The following is a 19,658-nucleotide window of genomic DNA, read 5'->3' as shown; positions in this document are numbered from 1 at the left end:
GCAGACATTCTTAATCCAATAATTAAAAAATCACACATAGGAACTTAGAGGCTATCCCAATAGCATTAGACACCAGGTAGGGGATGCCAGTCCAACTCACGACCCTTCACACCCACAATGACATTGGGCCAATTTAGAGTCACCAGCCCACCTAACCTGAACGTTTTTGGGGATTTGAAAGAAGAACTGGCATCTTCCTAAGGACAACCCCTGCACACAACACGTGAAGGCCACATGAGTACAGAATTTGACCCCAGGACTCTGGAGCCATTAGACGGCTGTGCTAAGTGCTACACCACCATGCCACTCCACCCTGATTCAACTTCAAGCATTTATATCCGGGCTGTCAAATTTAAAACCATTAATACTTGCGATTCATTTTCAAGAGTAAATAATTTTCTATAATCCTGTTGTTTCACACCCCTTGTATTTAAGCAAATAGGTTTCAAACTTGGGGCTGTGACCCTGGTGAGTTTTTAAAGAGGAGGAGTGTAAGGAGGAGATTGTTGAAGTATGGCGGATTTGGAAGATTTCTCAGTTAGTCTTGAACTGCAAACTTATCTACTTATCTTGTTTCTTATTGAAAAGAAATCATTTCCAATTTTAAAGATGTCCTTGAAATCGCTTAGGTTTTCAATGAGCGCATTAGGTAAGTGAAAATGTCCTTCAGTTGTTACATGTACGCAGTTGTACGGTGGCAAGGAAAAGTATGTGAGCCCTTTGGAATGAGCTGCATTCTGCATAAGTTGGGCCTAAAATGTGATGTGCTCTCCATCTAAGTCACACATGTAGTCAAACACTATATCTTTTAAGCTAATAACACACACACACACACACACACATCTCTTTCATGATTTCCCTGAAAACACCTATCAGACCTTCACAGTAAGATTTAATAACTGACTGGACCCCCTTTGGCAGCAATAACCTCTAACAAGAGTACCCAATAGCTGCTGATCAGGACTCGTATGTATCAAGTGTCTCGTAATTACACCAAAGGTCCAATCTCAGAGTAGCATATGAGAAGAATTGACAAAGCGTCGTAGTCCAAGTCCCAGTGAGGAGTCGGAATTCATATCTGAGAATGAATGGTGGCGTGAGTTTACGATACTCCTTGCTGTAAATTGACACTAAGTGTGTACTCGCACTAGGCCCATATGTTTCTGTGCTCCTAAATGTTACAGAACCGTGTCCGTGTCCACCTCTTCCAAGCAGGCCAGGGCATGGTACGGTTAGCCCGGCACAGAGTAATCACACTGGTCAAACAGACTGGACTTTGCAGGGTTACATTTGGACATATGTGCTCGGGCACTGAACGAATTTCCAGTGAGAGTGCACCTTGAAGGTGATGTTTTCATAGTTTTCTAATACTAACGATGAGGCTTCACCCGAAAGTTCTTAATATTCAAAGAAGTAGCAGAAGGAAAACATAAGAAGGGAGGATTACAGTTGAAGTCAGAAGTTTACGTCCAGCTCAGGCCAATTCTTTTAAACTCCCTTTACAACCCCTCCCCAGATTTTATAAATAACGCACTCCAAATCTGGCATATCGTTTAAAACATCTGCTTTGTGCATGGGCAAAAGTAATCGTTTCCAACAATGTTCACAGACCTCCAAGTATTTCACTTTTTATTGACTGTATCACAGTTCCTGGGGGTCACAAGTTCATATACACTTTGTCAATATTTGGTAGCACTGCTTTTAAATTGTTTAACTTGTGCCAAAACATTTTAGGTCCCCTTCCACAAGCCTCTTGCTGAAATTTGCTCCATTCCTGCAGACAGAACTGGTGCAACTGGGACAGGTTTGTAGGCCTCCTTGCTCACATATGCTTATTTTCAATCGGATTGAGGTCAGGGCTTTGTGATGGCCACTCCAATACCTTGACCTTGTTGTCCATTTTGCCACAACTTTGGAGGTCTGCTTGGGGTCCTTTTGGAAACCCCATTTGCGACTGAGCTTCAGCTTCCCTGCTGAGCTCTTGACATGTTGCTACAGTTTATCTCCTTCATTTTTCTTCCTCATGATACCATCTGTTTTGTTGCAGATTTGTGGAGATTCACCAGTTTGTTTTCTTTGAAGACTTGGCTGATTTCTTTTGATTTTTCCCATTATGTCAATGAAAGAGTGAGTTCGATGATTGGCCTTAACACACATTCACATGTTGACTCCAATTAGGCTAATTGGCTATCAGTTCTAATTGTCAAATTGTCTAAAGGCTTAACATCGTCTTCTGGAATTTCCCAAGCTGTTTAAAGGCCCAGTTAACAAAGTGACCCACTGGATTTATGATACGGTCAGTAAAACGTGAAATACTCGGAGGTCTGTGAACATTGTGGGAAACGATTACTTTTGTCCTGCACAGAGTAGATGTCTTAAACAATATGCCAAATGTGTAGTTTGTTAGTATCAAATCTCTGGAGGGCTTATAAAGTGAGTTTTAAAGAATTCACCTGAAGTGGATGGAAAATGCTTTTACTCCGATGCCCACCAGTAGGACCAAACGTGTGTCACTCTGAGATTTTTGAACCATTTAGGACCGGTCTCTTGCTCTGAGATGCTGAATAGATTCAGAGACAGACAAACGCAATGTTCAGGGTGAATTTTGGACCATCCTTCCCTGCAGAACTACTTCAGCTCATCCGTAATCGTAGGATGTCTGGTGTGAACGGCTCTCTTGAGGTCATTCCACGGCTTCTCCACTGGGTCACGGCCGGGGCTCTGACTGGACCAATCTTTAAGGTTGATTTTGAAGCCATTCACAAGTAGACGTACCTCATTGTTTAAAGTCATTGTCCAGCTGTATTGCCCAAATTCTACCGAGCGACACCCTGATGTTATCCTGTAGGCTACCTTTGAGAAACTTAGGAATTTGTTTTCCCCTCGATGATGGCAAGCTGTCCAGACCCGACGGCAGCAAAGCAGCCCCCAATTCTCATGTTCCCCTTCACCGGACTTCACCATTGAGATGATGTTTTCATGTTTGTAGCGTGGTGCCTCTTCTGCCCCCCCCCCCAAGCCACCCGCACCATATGTACTGTTGCAAACGCTTATCGAACAGTTCATCCTTAGTTTCATCAGCTTGCTAAACATTTTTCCAATAGCCTTTTGGGGTGTGAGGGTAGTCTTTGGCAAACTTCAGGCATGCAACAGTGTCTTACTGGAGAGCCGTGGACACCATGTTGCCTGCTCAATGTTTCATGTCTGGTAGAGTGTGATGGTGCAGGTTGGCTCCTTGCTCCCTCTTCCTTTCTGGGAGGTTCTTGAACCGACCATCTTTACTGAGATGAGCCGGATAAGTGAGGACACACTAAGCAAGGGGATGGTGAACAAGTGCAATCATGCTTTCAATAAAAACCAAGTCCAAAACAGTGTGCAAAGTGCAGCGCTTCCATATCCATAATACTAAATCCAATTAAACGAAGGTGTCGGTGGAGATTAAAATGATAAAATAAATCCATTAAAAGCAGAGGTTAAGAACACAGTCATTGGATCTTTAATGTTCTTTTTAGTACAGGATGATCCCAGCCCACCTCCTTCTTCTTCGTCTCCCCAGCTCACCCATAACTCACTCAGCCAGCGCAGACTAAGCAGCCACAGTCTTCATCACCCGACCCCCATCTTGGGAGCCTCCAAACGGCTCCAGCCAGACCGTCCGAGGTCAATACTCCTCCTGTCATCCTTCACGCACCCGCAGTCCTGCCTCAGGTACCAGGTGAGGTCATCTGCCGTTCCACACAAATGGTCAGTGGGGTGAAGCAGATCCTTGAGCGCCCAAACCTACGCTTCTTTGCGGGGCCCCAGTTTGTGCTGCCTTTTCTCCCATAGGCGGCCGGCTCGTCCTTCCCGAGACTGCTTGTCAGAGTCTCTTTAACCTCCGAAGCCAATTCTCTTCTGACACATTCCTTCCTTCCTTCCTTTCCTCCCAGACCAACACAGGCTCTTTGTAAAGCTGTTAGCCAGTTGGATGGCGGTGTGAGGAGCCGCTGCCTCCTTGGCAGCTTGGAGGCTCCTGATTGAGCCTCCCGCCTCTGCAGTTTAATGCGGCGCGGTCAGACAGCATGTCCGCTAACCACAGAGCGAAACGCTTAGAGCTGGCAATACACAGGGTGTGATTATTTATGTAAAATCAACACTACGCCACAAACCACACGTCGCAATGAGCAGAAATGTTGACCTGTTCCCACAATTCCTTCACGTCTTTAGCCGTTACTCCAGAGTCCTTTTTACCTCATCGAGTATTCTGTGTTGTGCCCTTTGAGTCATCGCTACTAGGAAGAGTAACTGCAGTACCAAACCATCTCCTCTTTATACACAGTTGGTATAACTGGACTGCTGAAAATCTATACTTTCAAGTTTTATGAAAATCAACCGTTCTTCATTGCAGATCTTCTGAGATCTTACTTTCTTTTTTTTCTTTTAGAACGCTTCCTTTACATCAGCAGATGCTTCTTGTGAATGGCAAACTCAATATATCTGGGTTTTTACTTTCTCATATATACAATACAATACAATTTATTTTTGTATTGCCCAAAATCACACAAGAAGTGCGGCAATGGGCTTTAACAGACCCTGCATTTTGACAGCCCCCCAGCCTTGTGACTCTCTAAGGAGATAACGAAAAACTCCCAAAAATAAACCCCTTGTAGGATACAGTGCATCCAGAAAGTATTCCCAGCGTATCACTTTGTCCACATTTTGTTATGTTACAGCCTTATTCCAAAATGGATTAAATTCATTTTTTTTCCTCAGAATTCTACACACAACACCCCATAATGACAACATGAAAAAAGTTTACTTGAGGTTTTTGCAAATTTATTAAAAATAAAAAAACTGAGAAATCCCATGTCCATAAGTATTCCCAGCCTTTGCTCAATACTTTGTCGATGCCCCTTTGGCAGCAATTCCAGCCTCAAGTCTTGTTGAATATGATGCCACAAGCTTGGCACACCTATCCTTGGCCAGTTTCACCCATTCCTCTTTGCAGCACCTCTCAAGCTCCATCAGGTTGGATGGGAAGCGTCGGTGCACAGCCATTTAAAGATCTCTCCAGAGATGTTCAATCAGATTCAAGTCTGGGCTCTGGCTGGGCCATTCAAGGACATTCACTGAGTTGTCCTGAAGCCACTCCTTTGATATCTTGGCTGTGTGCTTAGGGTCGTTGTCCTGCTGAAAGATGAACCGTCGCCCCAGTCTGAGGTCAAGAGCGCTCTGGAGCAGGTTTTCATCCAGGATGTCTCTGTACATTGCTGCAGTCATCTTTTCTCTTTATCCTGACTAGTCTCCCAGTCCCTGCCGCTGAAAAACATCCCCACAGCATGATGCTGCCACCACCATGCTTCACTGTAGAGATGGTATTGGCCTGGTGATGAGCGGTGCCTGGTTTCCTCCAAACATGACGCCTGGCATTCACACCAAAGAGTTCAATCTTTGTCTCACCAGACCAGAGAATTTTCTTTCTCATGGTCTGAGAGTCCTTCAGGTGCCTTTTGGCAAACTCCAGGTGGGCTGCCATGTGCCTTTTACTAAGGAGTGGCTTCCGTCTGGCCACTCTACCATACAGGCCTGATTGGTGGATTGCTGCAGAGATGGTTGTCCTTCTGGAAGGTTCTCCTCTCTCCACAGAGGACCTCTGGAGCTCTGACAGAGTGATCATCGGGTTCCTGGTCACCTCCCTGACTAAGGCCCTTCTCCCCCGATCACTCAGTTTAGATGGCCGGCCAGCTCTAGGAAGAGTCCTGGTGGTTTCGAACTTCTTCCACTTACAGATGATGGAGGCCACTGTGCTCATTGGGACCTTCAAAGCAGCAGAAATTTTTCTGTAACCTTCCCCAGATTTGTGCCTTGAGACAATCCTGTCTCGGAGGTCTACAGACAATTCCTTTGACTTCATGCTTGGTTTGTGCTCTGACATGAACTGTCAACTGTGGGACCTTATATAGACAGGTGTGTGCCTTTCCAAATCATGTCCAGTCAACTGAATTTACCACAGGTGGACTCCAATGAAGCTGCAGAAACATCTCAAGGATGATCAGGGGAAACAGGAGGCACCTGAGCTCAATTTGGAGCTTCATGGTAAAGGCTGTGAATACTTATGTACATGGGATTCTCAGTTTTTTTATTTTTAATAAATTTGCAAAAACCTCAAGTAAACTTTTTTCATGTTGTCATTATGGGGTGTTGTGTGTAGAATTCTGAGGAAAAAAATGAATTTAATCCATTTTCGAATAAGGCTGTAACATAACAAAATGTGGAAAAAGTGATGAAGCGCTGTGAATACTTTCCGGACGCACTGTATCTGTGTGTGTGTAAACACGATAACTTGAGTCCACTTTCACTTCAGTCATCCAAATTTTGCATACGGGCATTAGGTACAAAACGTAGACTCCTATCAACTTTTGGGCTATTTCTGCTAATTATCACAGCAGCCATATTGACATGAAATCATATTGCAAGTACAGGTGCGAGTAATGACATGAAGGAAGGTTCCAGTTATGCTGCCCTGAAATTGAGCAGAGGCGCTTCGTGAATGTCGTTAGTGACGCCTGTGCCTGCCATTCTATTTCATGTCAAAATGGCTGCCGTGATGAGGGCCCATTCCATTGTGGCTGATAAATTCCAAAGCTCCGCCCCGCATTAATCAGAGGGGAGTGAATGTGACGATGGGGGGTCTGCTGTCCAGGAGCCCTTAACCTGACACCGTCGGTAATGTTACCGATGAGCTTAGCAGTGAGGCACAACATAGCAAGGGGATGGTGCAAAAGTGCAAGGTGCTTTTATTTAAATCAATCAACAAAAACAAGGTGTTCAAAAAAAAGTGCAGTGCATTCAAAAACGGCTTCAAATAAATAATCCATAAAAACAGTTGTGAAACGTGGAGGTTTAAAAAACAATAGAAAAACAATCTTTAAAAAACGAGGTTAAAACGATGCTAGAACCAGTCCTTTAAAACATTTGCAGAGCCCGGTGCTTCTTGTACCCTGGCGTCTCTCCCGCTTTTCCCGTTTGGGCCCCACAACAGGAGAGTCGCCCTCTCAGCAACTGACCTTCACTCCACCCGACCGGTCTGGAGGCCTCCCGATTCCTGGCTTCGGTCGCGCACTCATCCCAGACCGAGACTTGGTTTCCTTGATGACCAGGACGCTCACATCAAGGACTTCACCCACCAAGCCTCCCGAGTCCCGCTGCCTTCCCGGCCTTACGCGGTCAGTCGTCCTTCTTCACTGGTCACTCAGCGGGAGCGACCACTACTACTCCCGGGTGTTGGCCCAACACCCAGGCTTCCCATACAGCTGCATGTGAGCCTGCACTCGCGCCCTTGCTCTACCCTGCGTCCTGCTTTCTCCTACAACCTCCGTTTCTTCTCTCTCCTTTTTCTTTTTTCTTCCCTAGCTGACTCGTGCTTCTTTTTATCAAGAGGGCATGGCAGCTGTAGCAAATTAGCAGCCCCAGGAACCATCACGGGTGCGGACGGTCTCTCACCTGTGTACTTAGGTGAGAAACGCCCACATCGCAAATCGCCCTGAGAACTGCTTCAGCCACACAACCACCATGCCCCCTCGCTAAGCCGCGAGTGCGGTGATTATTTATTTTAAAAACTGGCCTTTGATGGGAGCTGGGGACCCGCTATACCACAGAGGTGTGCACGCTGGTCAGGTGTAATCAATCAATAGCAGATGCTCTCCATTACCTGGTGGAGATCAAAGCATTGTCTTAGCTGCAGCAGCAGCAGCATACATTTTCATAATGTCTTCAGTAGAGATGTTGTTCAGATCCAATCAGAAATCTTGTTGTGACCTTTTCAAATGTCATCTCTAGAAGATCATTAACACAGCAGACATATTGGGGTGTTGGGGGGGGGGGGGGGGGTGAAGAGTGAAAGAGAAAGATGGAGGAACTCTACAGTCCACGTACACAATAGAGAGAGCAGAAATGGAACTGAGTGTTGAGGCAACAATGCCAAGCATTGTGACAGATATCTCTTTTATAATGATTTATTAAAAGCCATCCATGACTAAACTTTTTTGGATTATTGCAGATTTGCAGGGGAATTGCAGCTTCTCTACATCTTCATTTGCTCAGATGTCCGTTCAGTACAGACTCCTCCACAAAGACAATAATGAGAAGATGAAGAAATCATCAAGAGGACCAGATGGTTTGGCGGCCACCTTTTTGCTGTGCAGCTCTCTTCCTGCTGCTGAACTAACCAAAACTGGAGGCATCGCCACTGATCCATACCGTGTTCATAATACAGACCAAGAGGGGTTATATGCCAACCGAGAGGGTGAAAATTTTTTAAAAACAAAATTGGACTATAAAGATAAGTCAGTTAATTCAGTCCAGCCATATATCTGTTCTGAGTGTGGCAAAGTGTTTCCCCATAAAAACAGCCTTTACGCACATAAAAGAATTCACATTGGAGAAAAACCCCATTGCTGTGCAGAGTGTGGTAAGCGATTCCTCAGTAACAGTGCACTTCAGCAGCACACACGTGTCCATACTGGAGAGAAGCCGTACAGCTGTTCCGAATGTGGCAAAAGATTTTCTCATCAAAGGAGTCTTAAAAACCATACAAAAATCCACACTGGAGACAAACCTTACTGCTGCTCTGACTGTGGTAAAGACTTCTCATTTTTAGGTAACTTTCAAAACCACTTAAGAATTCACACTGGAGAAAAGCCTTATTGTTGTAGTGAATGTGGCAAAACATTTACACAAGGAAGCAGCCTACGGAGGCACATCAGAATTCACACTGGAGAGAAGCCTCACTGTTGTTTGGAATGTGGCAAACGATTCTCACAAATAAGCACTCTTCAGCGGCACAGACAGACTCACACTGGAGAAAAGCCATATAGCTGTTTAGAATGTGGCAGACAATTCTCTAAAAGTAGCCATCTCCAGAGGCACATGCAAATTCACACTGGAGAGAAACCATATTGCTGTTCTGAATGTGGAAAACAACTCTCTGACCATAGCTCTCTTCGGCAGCACACACGAATTCACACTGGAGAGAAGCCATTTTGCTGCTCTGAGTGTGGCAAACGATTCTCTAACTATGGCTCTTTTCAGCAGCACAAACGAGTCCATACTGGAGAGAAGCCATATTGCTGTTCTGAATGTGGTAAACGATTTTCACAAAGAAGTGGTCTTCGATACCACTCAGAAATTCACACTGGAGAGAAAAGAATCCGAGCTGAGCTAGCTGGGGGGAGGAGCTGAAGTCTGCCCTAGTATTCCATGAATTGAGACTTATCCAAATATCCCTAACTCGAGTAAGCCTTGTTTGCTATTTGAGGCTCAAGTGGTCCCACTAATGCAAATTGCTTTAATTCAAGATGGGGTTTCGCCAATAAATGACTTTGTGTGAACTTGTGAAATTTAACCAGCCTTCCCTACTAATCATTGGTAACATCTATCATGGCTCCAAAACACACAGAGAAGAGTGTGACAGCTGCAGCTTGAATGCTTTTGACTCTAAGTATGAAGCTGGTGGGATGTATGGCATTTTGAGACAGGTTGGGAGAGTTTATGGATTTATTTAACTGTAGTCAAATAGAAGAACATGTAACAGAGACAGTAGTGGTCTTTTTAGAATGTTTGACAAGAAATAACACTTGATCTGTAATAACACATGAAGGAAACCATATTGCTGTTGTGAATGTGGCAAACAACTCTCTGACCATAGCAGTCTTCAACAGCACACATGAATTCATACTGGAGAGAAGTCATTTTGCGGCTCTGAATGTGGTAAACGATTCTCTAACTATGGCTGTAACTAGGGCAGTTTGGCAATCCATAGCAGGTCAATAACAACATGTGTCGCCTGCACTGCATAACTAAATGTTATTCAAATAAAAATAAAAAAAAATTGGAATTTTAAGTTTGATTGTAAATGTAGTACTTTAGATTGCTACTTTTCAAACACTCAAAACACTCAAAACACGTAAGTACTCAGTAGGAATATGAAACCCCTTCCTTGTCCAGGTGAGTTGGAGCTGGGAGCAGAGACAGGTAACATTCGACTGGAGGAGTAGCAGTGCGGTGGAGCGAGAGGAAGAAGGAAAAAGCAGTAGCGCCTGTTATTTGTTGATAAAAGGTATTTTGTAATAACCCGAACACACACCTTATTTAAACCCAGAACTGTGTTTGCGTGTTCGTGATTGAGGTTTAGGGCTCTGTGGCACCCCACCCGTGTCCTTCACAGCAGCCAAAGAGAAAGCTGCAGTTTCTGCAGCAGGTGTGGTGCCCCACTGTCACTCCTGTCGATTAGTTCAAAATGGCTGATTACACACTATAACTGGCTGCATGTATCAGAGTTGTTTAAAAGGACTGACCAGTGCTCTGATGCTATGAGGGTTTGGATTTGTGCTTCTAATAAGCCTGACTGTGCCGTTGTGCACACGCGAGTGCAGTTTATTGTGTCTTCGATGTGCATGAAGTCTAAAGAACATGATTTAGTGTATCAGTGATATAAAAGCATTTTACAGAGATTGAATTATCCCCAAAAAATATGGTAATGGGCATCAGCAGTTTGCACAGTGCTCCTGGTTTTGCTGGAATGTTGTGAGGACAGAAGGTGGGAGGTTTATTCTCTTCATCCTCACAGAAAGTGAAGGCACTGCTGTGTTTTCTTGACCAGGGAAGTGGTGTTTGTAGTCCATGTCAGGTCATCCGTGATGTGCACCCCCAGGGATTCAGTGCTTATTTATGAGTATACAGTGATGCCATGGATTATAAGTGGAGTATGTGCCATGTGCTTCCTCCCGATGCCAAAAATGATCTCCTTTATCTTCTTGCTATTCAATGGCGGGTTGTTGTCGTCGTACCAGACAATGATGAGAAGAACTTCAGAGCCACAAAAGTGTCGGCAATGGAGAACAATTTGCATTGTTGTTCTGAACGTGGCAAAATGGTTTTCTGACCAAAAAAAACATACAAGAGTTCACTTGGAGAAAGGCTGTATCATTGTTTTAAATGTGGTAAGCGATTCCCACAGCTCAGCACCGTCATGCAAGAATTCCAAATACCGCACGGTACAAAACAGAGCAGCGGATACTTTATAATAATAATAATTAACCCTCAACCATCTTACCTCTGTGTCCCGTGTTCTTCTTGATCAACTTATTTGGGAAGGCTTGGGCGATGTTCAGGAGATCCGGAAAAGTCCCCTAAAGGTGGATGCATCAAAATGGGAACCCCCTGGCCAGCATGGAGACTGAGATATATTCATGTGCTGATGTCATCTTTACGAGTGGAACTGAAAGAAGGAATGCTGAGTGATTTGTGTTACTAGTGCGTGAAAGTTTATTTTGCTTCCTGAAACTTTGTTTTTGGTTACCACTAAGGAGCCGTAAGGGGGGTTTAAAGCGGTGTGTGGAAAAGTGACTGGTTGCTTGCGCTTCTTATTTCTATTCAAAATTAGCACTGACAAGGCAAAGTGGGGCACAAAGAGCAGAAACCAATAAGCTTGTAAGTAGATATCTGGTGTTGTAGCAATGAATAGTTAAAAGTAACAGTGATTACATATTACGGCATAAAAGGAATAACTGGGTAGAACACCATCAAGCACTCAAACAGCTTCTAGTAGAAGGCAAGGACACACACACTCATTCTTTAGGAAGAAAGCATTCATTTTAAGTACAGGTAGGTGACAAAGACAGGGGCTCGGTGGAACGTAGACAGGCATCTAGTGAGGGAGCGCCAGTCAGAGGCAAGTGACGGTAGAAACAGACAAGTGAATACTGGAACAAAACTCACAAAGTCAAAGAACTGGGCACCGTCCCCGTTTAGTAGAGTAGAGTGATGCAATGATGAGATCTTCACAGACTTGAGTCCAGAATGGAACTGACTAATACAAAAATGGCTGACATATAATGCAAGAGGAAAGTGGCCTTCTGGGATCGGAGTGACATCAGCTGGAGGTGGGACCTTGAGGGATGACATCATAAGGTGTTCTTTAGCTGGGCTGGATCTTCAGTTGTTCTGCGGGGTAAAAAGGAGAAAGAGTACAGTGCCAGCCCCCAGCTTGGTGGGAACAAACAATTATTTGAGCCCGTAAACTGTCTCCTAACTGTGGTGGGTTGGCACCCTGCCCGGGATTGGTTCCTGCCTTGTGCCCTGTGTTGGCTGGGATTGGCTCCAGCAGACCCCCGTGACCCTGTATTCAGATTCAGCAGGTTGGAAAATGGATGGATGGATGGATGGAAACTGTCCCCCAATTGCATGTGTGCAACAATACGTAAGTAACCAGTAGCTGATCATCGATAAGGGAGTTTTCTTACTAAGAAGGAAGTAGGGTGTTAAACGTTTCATTGGGTTGAACAATTCTTAGTGGTCTGGAAAATTTAGAGCAATTAAGAGGGTGACAGCATAAGGGTTCATTAACAGGAAGGAAAACAAAAGGTGTGAAAGGAGAGCATCAAAGTAAATAGTGAGGACCAAAGTTAAGAAAATAGAAAGAGAAAAGTCAAGCAGACAGCAGCCAGTCAAGGGTTAGGGAAGAGCATTACAGGGGCTTAAGTGCCAGAAGGTGTTAAATAACTGAAGCAGTTGTGGTAATGTATTACATTTAATCATCCAACCATCACCCAACCCGCTATATCCTAACACAGGGTCATGGGGGTCTTTTGGAGCTAATCCCAGCCAACACAGGGCAGGAACAAATCACCGGGCAGGGCGCCAGCCCACCGTAAGGCACACACACACACGCCAAGTACACACACCAAGGACAATTTAGAATCGCCAAAGCACCTAACCTGCATGTCTTTGGGAGGAAACCCACGCAGACACGGGGAGAACATGCAAGCTCCACGCCGGGAGGCCCTGGGAAGTGAACCCGGGTCTCCTAACTGCGAGGCAGCAGCGCTACCCACTGTGCCACCGTGCCGCCCTACGTTTAATCATTTAAACTTACTGCATTAAACTAGAGTTGAGCAGTTTTAGTAACCCAAATCCAAATTTTAAAAATGAAGCCAGTGCAATGCAAGTCCCATTGGGTGATGGCTTTTTTTATAGGATGGCTTGGAGGTTACGTCTGCAGGTGATGCCAGCTGATCCAAAACCTCAAGCTTGTGATCGCTGAACTCGAGGAGGAGGAGCTGGTTGGCCTGCATTGTTGTATTTGAGAATTGCCGGACCTCACCCAGGAGTCCCATAAAGAGAGGGCATGCACCATTAAGGAGACTCCAGACCAGACCGGTGAGGAACAGTTACAAGATGCAAGGCAAAGTGTGTGCACTGTTTGAGGGCATCAACCCCAGAACTGGAAGTGTCAAACGTGTGTTTTTAGGTGTTTGCGGGCCTGGATGGTGTCTCTGAAAACTGTGAGGTGGTGGGCAGGCATGAGGAGCCACCAACGGGACACTTCAAAATGAGAAACCAGAAGGAGAGGGTGTTTTGTCTTGGATGAGTAATGCAGTCATATGAAAAAGTTTGGGATCCCCTCTTAATTGTTTGGATTTTTGTTTCTCATTGCCTGAACTTCCTTTTAATATCTGACATGCCTTATGGACACAGTAGGATTTCAGCAGTGACATTAAGTTTATTGGATTAACAGAAAATATGCAATGTGCATGATAACAAAATTAGACAGGTGCATAAATGTGGGCCCCCCAACAGAGATATGACATCAATACTTAGCTGAGCCTCCTTTTGCTAATCTAACAGCCTCTAGACGCTGTCCTCCTGTAGCCTCTGATGAGGATCTTGATTCTGGATGGAGGTATTGTTGACCCTTCTTCATACAAAATCTCTCCAGCCTGCTTCAAATCATCCCATAGATTTTCGATGATCTTCAAGTCAGGGGACTGTGATGGCCATTCCAGAACATTCTACTTCTCCCTCTGCATGAATGCCTTTGTAGATTTCCAACTGTGTTTTGGGTCATTGTCTTGTTGGAATATCCAACCCCTGAGTAACTTCAACTTTATGACTGATGCTTGAACATTATCCTGAAGAATTTGTTGATGTTGGGTTGAATTCATCTGACCCTCAACTTTAACAAGGGCCCCAGTCCCTGAACTAGCCACACAGCTCCACAGTATGATGGAACCTCCACCAAATTTGACAGGAGGTAGCAGGTGTTTTTCATGGAATAGGATGTTCTTCTTCCGCCATTCAAAGCACTTTTTGTTATGACCCAATAACTCCATTTGTGTCTCATCAGTCCAAATCACTTTGTTTCCAAATGAATCTGGCTTGTCTAAATGAGCATTGGCATACAACAAGCGACTCTGTTTGTGGCGTGAGTGCAGAAAGGGCTTCTTTCTCATCACCCTGCCATACTGATGTTCTTCGTGCAAATTGTGCTGAATTGTAGAACGATGTACAGATACACCATCTGCAGCAAAATGTTCTTGCAGGTCTTTGGAGGTGATCTGTGGGTTGTCTGTCACCATTCTCACAATCCTGCTCATATGCCGCTCCTGTATTTTTCTTGGCCTTCCAGACCTGCTGGGTTTAACAGCAACTGTGCCTGTGGCCTTCCATTTCCTGATTCCATTCCTTACAGTTGAAACTGACAGTTTAAACCTCTGAGATGGCTTTTTGTAGCCTTCCCCTAAACCAGGAGACTCAACAATCTTTGTGTTCAGATCTTTGGAGAGTTGCTTTGAGGATCCCATGCTGTCTGTCACTCTTCAGAGGAGAGTCAAAGGGAAGGAAGCACAACTTGTAATTGACCACCTTAAATACCTTTATATCTCATGATGGGACACACCTGTCTATGAAGGCGTAACAAGCTCATCCAAACAATTTGGTGCTACAAGTAATCAGCATTGAGCAGTGACAGGCATTCAAATCAGCACAATGACAAGGGGACCCACATTTGTGCACAGCCAGTTTCTCACATTTGATTTCATTTCATACAACTAAATACTGCGTCACTAAAAATCACCGCAGTACTCCGATGTTCCTATTAAATGAAAGACAGACCACTCTTATCTTTTATGTTGAAAGGAGAGTCAATTATTATGCAGGCTGAGAGGGGGTCCCAAACTTTTTCATATGACTGTATATGCTACACTGATCCCTCTCCCACTTGGACAGAGGTAGTGGTGCTGTAAGAATTATGTTTCTGGACTTCTCTAGCGCCTTCAACACCATCCAACCTCTGCTCCTTAGGGACAAGCTGACAGAGATGGGAGTAGATTCATACCTGGTGGCATGGATCGTGGACTATCTTACAAACAGACCTCAGTATGTGCGTCTCGGGAACTGCACGTCTGACATTGTGGTCAGCAGCACAGGAGCGCCACAGAGGACTGTACTTTCTCCGGTCCTATTCAGCCTATAGACATCAGACATCCAATACAACTCGGAGTCCTGCCACATGCAAAGGTTCACTGATGACACTGCTATCGTGGGCTGCATCAGGAGTGGGCAGGAGGAGGAGTATAGGGAACCTAATCAAGGACTTTGATAAATAAACTTTGTGAATTTCCCATCGGGATTAATAAAGTATCTATCTATCTATCTATCTATCTATCTATCTATCTATCTATCTATCTATCTATCTATCTATCTATCTATCTATCTATCTATCTATCTATCTATCTATCTATCTCTAAATGGTGCGACTCAAACCACCTACACCTGAACATCAGCAAAGCCAAGGAGCTGGTGGTGGATTTTAGGAGGCCCAGACCCCTCATGGACCCCGTAATCATCAGAGGTGACTGTGTACAGATGGTGCAGACCTATAAATACCTGGGAGTGCAGCTGGATGGTAAACTGAACTGGACTGCCAATACTGATGCTCTGTGTAAGAGAGGACAGAGCCGGTTATACTTCCTTAGAAGGCTGGCATCCTTCAACATCTGCAATAAGATGCTGCAGATGTTCTATCAAATGGTTGTGGCGAGCACCCTCTTCTACGCTTTGGTGTGCTGGGGAGACAGCATAAAGAAGAGGGACGCCTCATGTGGGGACAAACTGGTGAGGAAGGCAGGCTCTATTGTAGGCACAGAGCTGGACAGTTTGACATCCGTGGCAGAGCGACGGGCACTCAGCAGACTCCTGTCAATCATGGAGAATCCACTGCATCCACTAAATAGTATCATCTCCAGACAGAGGAGCAGCTTCAGCGACAGACTGCTGTCACCGTCCTGCTCCACTGACAGACTGAGGAGATCGTTCCTCTGCCAAACTATGCAACTCTTCAATTCCACCCGGGGGGGTAAACGTTAACATTATATAAAGATATTGTCTGTCTGTATACCTGCCTCACACTCTCCACCTTGCACTGTGCTTTTATTGCTCTTTAATTAATATTGTTTTTATCAATTTGCTGCTGCTAGAGTATGTGAATTTACTCTTGGAGATTAATAAAGTGTCTATCTATCTATCTATCTATCTATCTATCTATCTATCTATCTATCTATCTATCTATCTATCTATCTATCTATCATATAATGCCTTTCAGATCTATATATATATATATATATTATATAGTGCCTTTCTTATCTATCTATCTATCTATCTATCTATCTATCTATCTATCTATCTATCTATCTATCTATCTATCATATAATGCCTTTCAGATCTATATATATATATATATATATTATATAGTGCCTTTCTTATCTATCTATCTATCTATCTATCTATCTATCTATCTATCTATCTATCTATCTATCTATCTATCATATAATGCCTTTCAGATCTATATATATATATATATATTATATAGTGCCTTTCTTATCTATCTATCTATCTATCTATCTATCTATCTATCTATCTATCTATCTATCTATCTATCTATCTATCTATCTATCTATCATATAATGCCTTTCAGATCTATATATATATATATATATATTATATAGTGCCTTTCTTATCTATCTATCTATCTATCTATCTATCTATCTATCTATCTATCTATCTATCTATCTATCTATCTATCTATCTATCATATAATGCCTTTCAGATCTATATATATATATATATTATATAGTGCCTTTCTTATCTATCTATCTATCTATCTATCTATCTATCTATCTATCTATCTATCTATCTATCTATCTATCTATCTATCTATCTATCTATCTATCATGCCATTCCAAACAAGGAAAAGAAGACCCAATGTCACGCTGACTCTGACACACACAAACAGTGCACGGTGCCCATTCTCGCAGTTGTCCCTTCTAATGCTTGCCTAGCAGTTCTAAATGAGGAGCTCCTGTGTGCTAAATCTGGCCTTGTGTTAGCTGTACATGTGAGAAAGAACCAGATTTATAAAATATTTTTTTTGTACAGAGCACAGTGACATATTAAACATATAAACTTATTACAGAGTGATAAAAGGATAACTAATTATAAGCTATAACATAATTAACAGAGGGTGGCATGGTGGGTACCACTGCTGCCTCACAGTTAGGAGACCAGGGTTCGCTTCCCGGGTCCTCCCTGCATGGCGTTTGCATGTTCTCCCCGTGTCTGTGTGGGTTTCCTCCCACAGTCCAAAGACATGCAGGTTAGATGCCTTGGCAATCCTAAATTGTCCCTGATGAGTGTGTGCGCGCCCTGCGGTGGGCTGGCACCCTGCCCAGGGTTTGTTTCCTGCCTTGCGCCCTGTGTTGGCTGGGATTGACTGCAGCACACCCCCGTGACCCTATGTTAGGATATAGTGGGTTGGATAATGAATGGATGGATGTTGCAAAGTTTGTCAAATACCTTAAGCAAACTGATGATTTGCATTGGATGCTCTCGCTCGATACACTCATATGATATCACGCTCCTCCCATTACTGGTTGCCACGCCTTGTTCCATCTCCTTCTGTCCTCATCATCTTGCTCTGTCACCCCCATCACTTGCATATCCTCTCTCACCACATCCATAAACCTTCACTTAGGCCTTCCCCTGTTCCCCTTCCCCTGTAGCTCTATCCTTAGCAGCCTTCTCCCAATATATAACCAGCATCTCTTCTCTGCACATGTCTCTCTTATTAAATTACTGAAAAATTTGTAATATTCTAATTCATCTCATGTGTAATACTTTTGTTTTTCTTTTGTTAAGGTTGGTGTGATTTTATTTTTAATATGTGCAATTTTAAGTTCCTAGTACTATTGTAGTATTACTGCATTTTGTGATTTTTTTAATTTAATAATTAATAAATTAATTTTGTTCTCAAAATCATTTATTTTTATTTGAAACTTATTAGTAATAAAAAAACTATATACATAGGGGCCCAAATTTATCCTCCTGCCTCAGGTGAAAATACCTCTAGGCCCGGCTCTGCTCTGATACACAAATGAATTCAAAGACTGAATTGTATGCCGTAGATGGTGAGAGTAACTTGCAGGACATCAAGATGGGCTTTAAAGTGTGCCCTGTTGATGTCAGCACAGCTGGTTGAATTTTTGGTGGTTTTGTTGGGAAATTACTTTTTTGCACCGTCTGTTATTTATTCATTTTTACCTGTCCGGTAGGAATTCTCATGACGTTATGTAGCGAACTCCCCTAATTGTTGAATGAGGAGCCCGGAACACACGAAAAACTCCTACTCTTAGGAAAAATATTACTATAATGTCCGAAAACCAACAGAACCTTCGACCCAATTTTGATGTCCCCAGATGGAGTTGTCTATGGATTTAAACAAAAAAAAAACCAATGAAATAATTACCCAACAGTTGTTTAGCCTTATCAAAAGAATATGTATTATAAATCACACCAATAATAAACACCAGTTAAATCACTCCTTATATAATATCCCGAAAGAAAGCAAGAAAGAAAGCCAGGAAAAGAAACAGAGATATATCCTATTTAACCACACCCCCCATAAATTCACAATAAATATCTGTAGGAATACACCCATATATACAAATATAAATTAGATATACAGTTTCACAATCCCCCCCTCGTTCCCAAGTCCCTTTTATATATCGTTGATTTAGAGAGTTTAGCCACTCGGCCTGGGAAGTCAGTGAATAATCCAGTAATTCAGTCACTAAGCTCCGCTGACTAGAAAACTGTATTTAATGGTAAAAAGGAGCAATCTCACCGGCTTGGTGACGATTCTTCGTTAAAAACTGCAATCCGTCTCACCCAGGAGTCTGAGTGTTAGCGTCCTTCCATGGTCACTGCCCTCATCACAAATCCAACTTAAAGCCGTGCACTCCGAAGATCCTTCCGATTAGCCTGCACAGCTCTTCGTTGCGTCCAACCGTGATTTCGGAGCCTTCCATGCTTTATTAATCGCTTCTTTTACCAAAATCCGTTCTCCTTCCCAGCTATTTCTCTAAACAAACTTTCTTCTTCCTCCGCCCTCCTCACTCCTTTACTTTTTCTTCTCTCCTTTTAAACTACGCGCCTCCTTGCCTTTTAAAGAAGATTTACGTCACACCAAAGTTCATTTCGGCAAGGACCCTCAGGCGTTGTTTGGACCCCTACTCCCCTTAAAGAGATATCCCATAAACATTAATTGCCGGGGACATCATCACTAAAGGGCAAGCGGCAGAAACAGTTAAAAGCATACAATAAAAACAATATGTGACAACCGTTACAGTTATTAAGACTGCTGTTGTGTGAAAAACGCTTGCCACATTCTGAAGAGCTAGGAGGTCAATCAAAAATTTGATGTTCTTTCATGACAATGAAGACCACTTCTGACTGAGAACCCTTACCTCAATAAGGACACAATGATGGTTTCTCAGTTCAATTCA

General features: G+C 43.4%; 1 protein-coding gene across 1 annotated transcript in view; it reads left to right on the top strand.

Moving 5' to 3' along the window:
• The window catches only part of LOC114641657 (uncharacterized), an 80,380-nt gene extending 70,539 nt beyond the window's left edge, over positions 1 to 9,841 (top strand). Inside the window, exon 10 of the mRNA XM_028790681.2 lies at positions 8,039 to 9,841. Coding sequence (XP_028646514.2) covers positions 8,039 to 9,219 — 1,181 coding nt within the window. The 3' untranslated portion in view covers positions 9,220 to 9,841. The remainder of the gene's footprint in view (positions 1 to 8,038) is intronic.
• The last annotated feature ends 9,817 nt before the right edge of the window (positions 9,842 to 19,658 follow it).

Source organism: Erpetoichthys calabaricus, chromosome 5 (assembly GCF_900747795.2).
Source record: "Erpetoichthys calabaricus chromosome 5, fErpCal1.3, whole genome shotgun sequence".
Lineage (NCBI taxonomy): Eukaryota > Metazoa > Chordata > Cladistia > Polypteriformes > Polypteridae > Erpetoichthys > Erpetoichthys calabaricus.
Note: the sequence above shows the minus strand (reverse complement) of the source record. Positions and strands in the feature narration are given on the sequence as shown.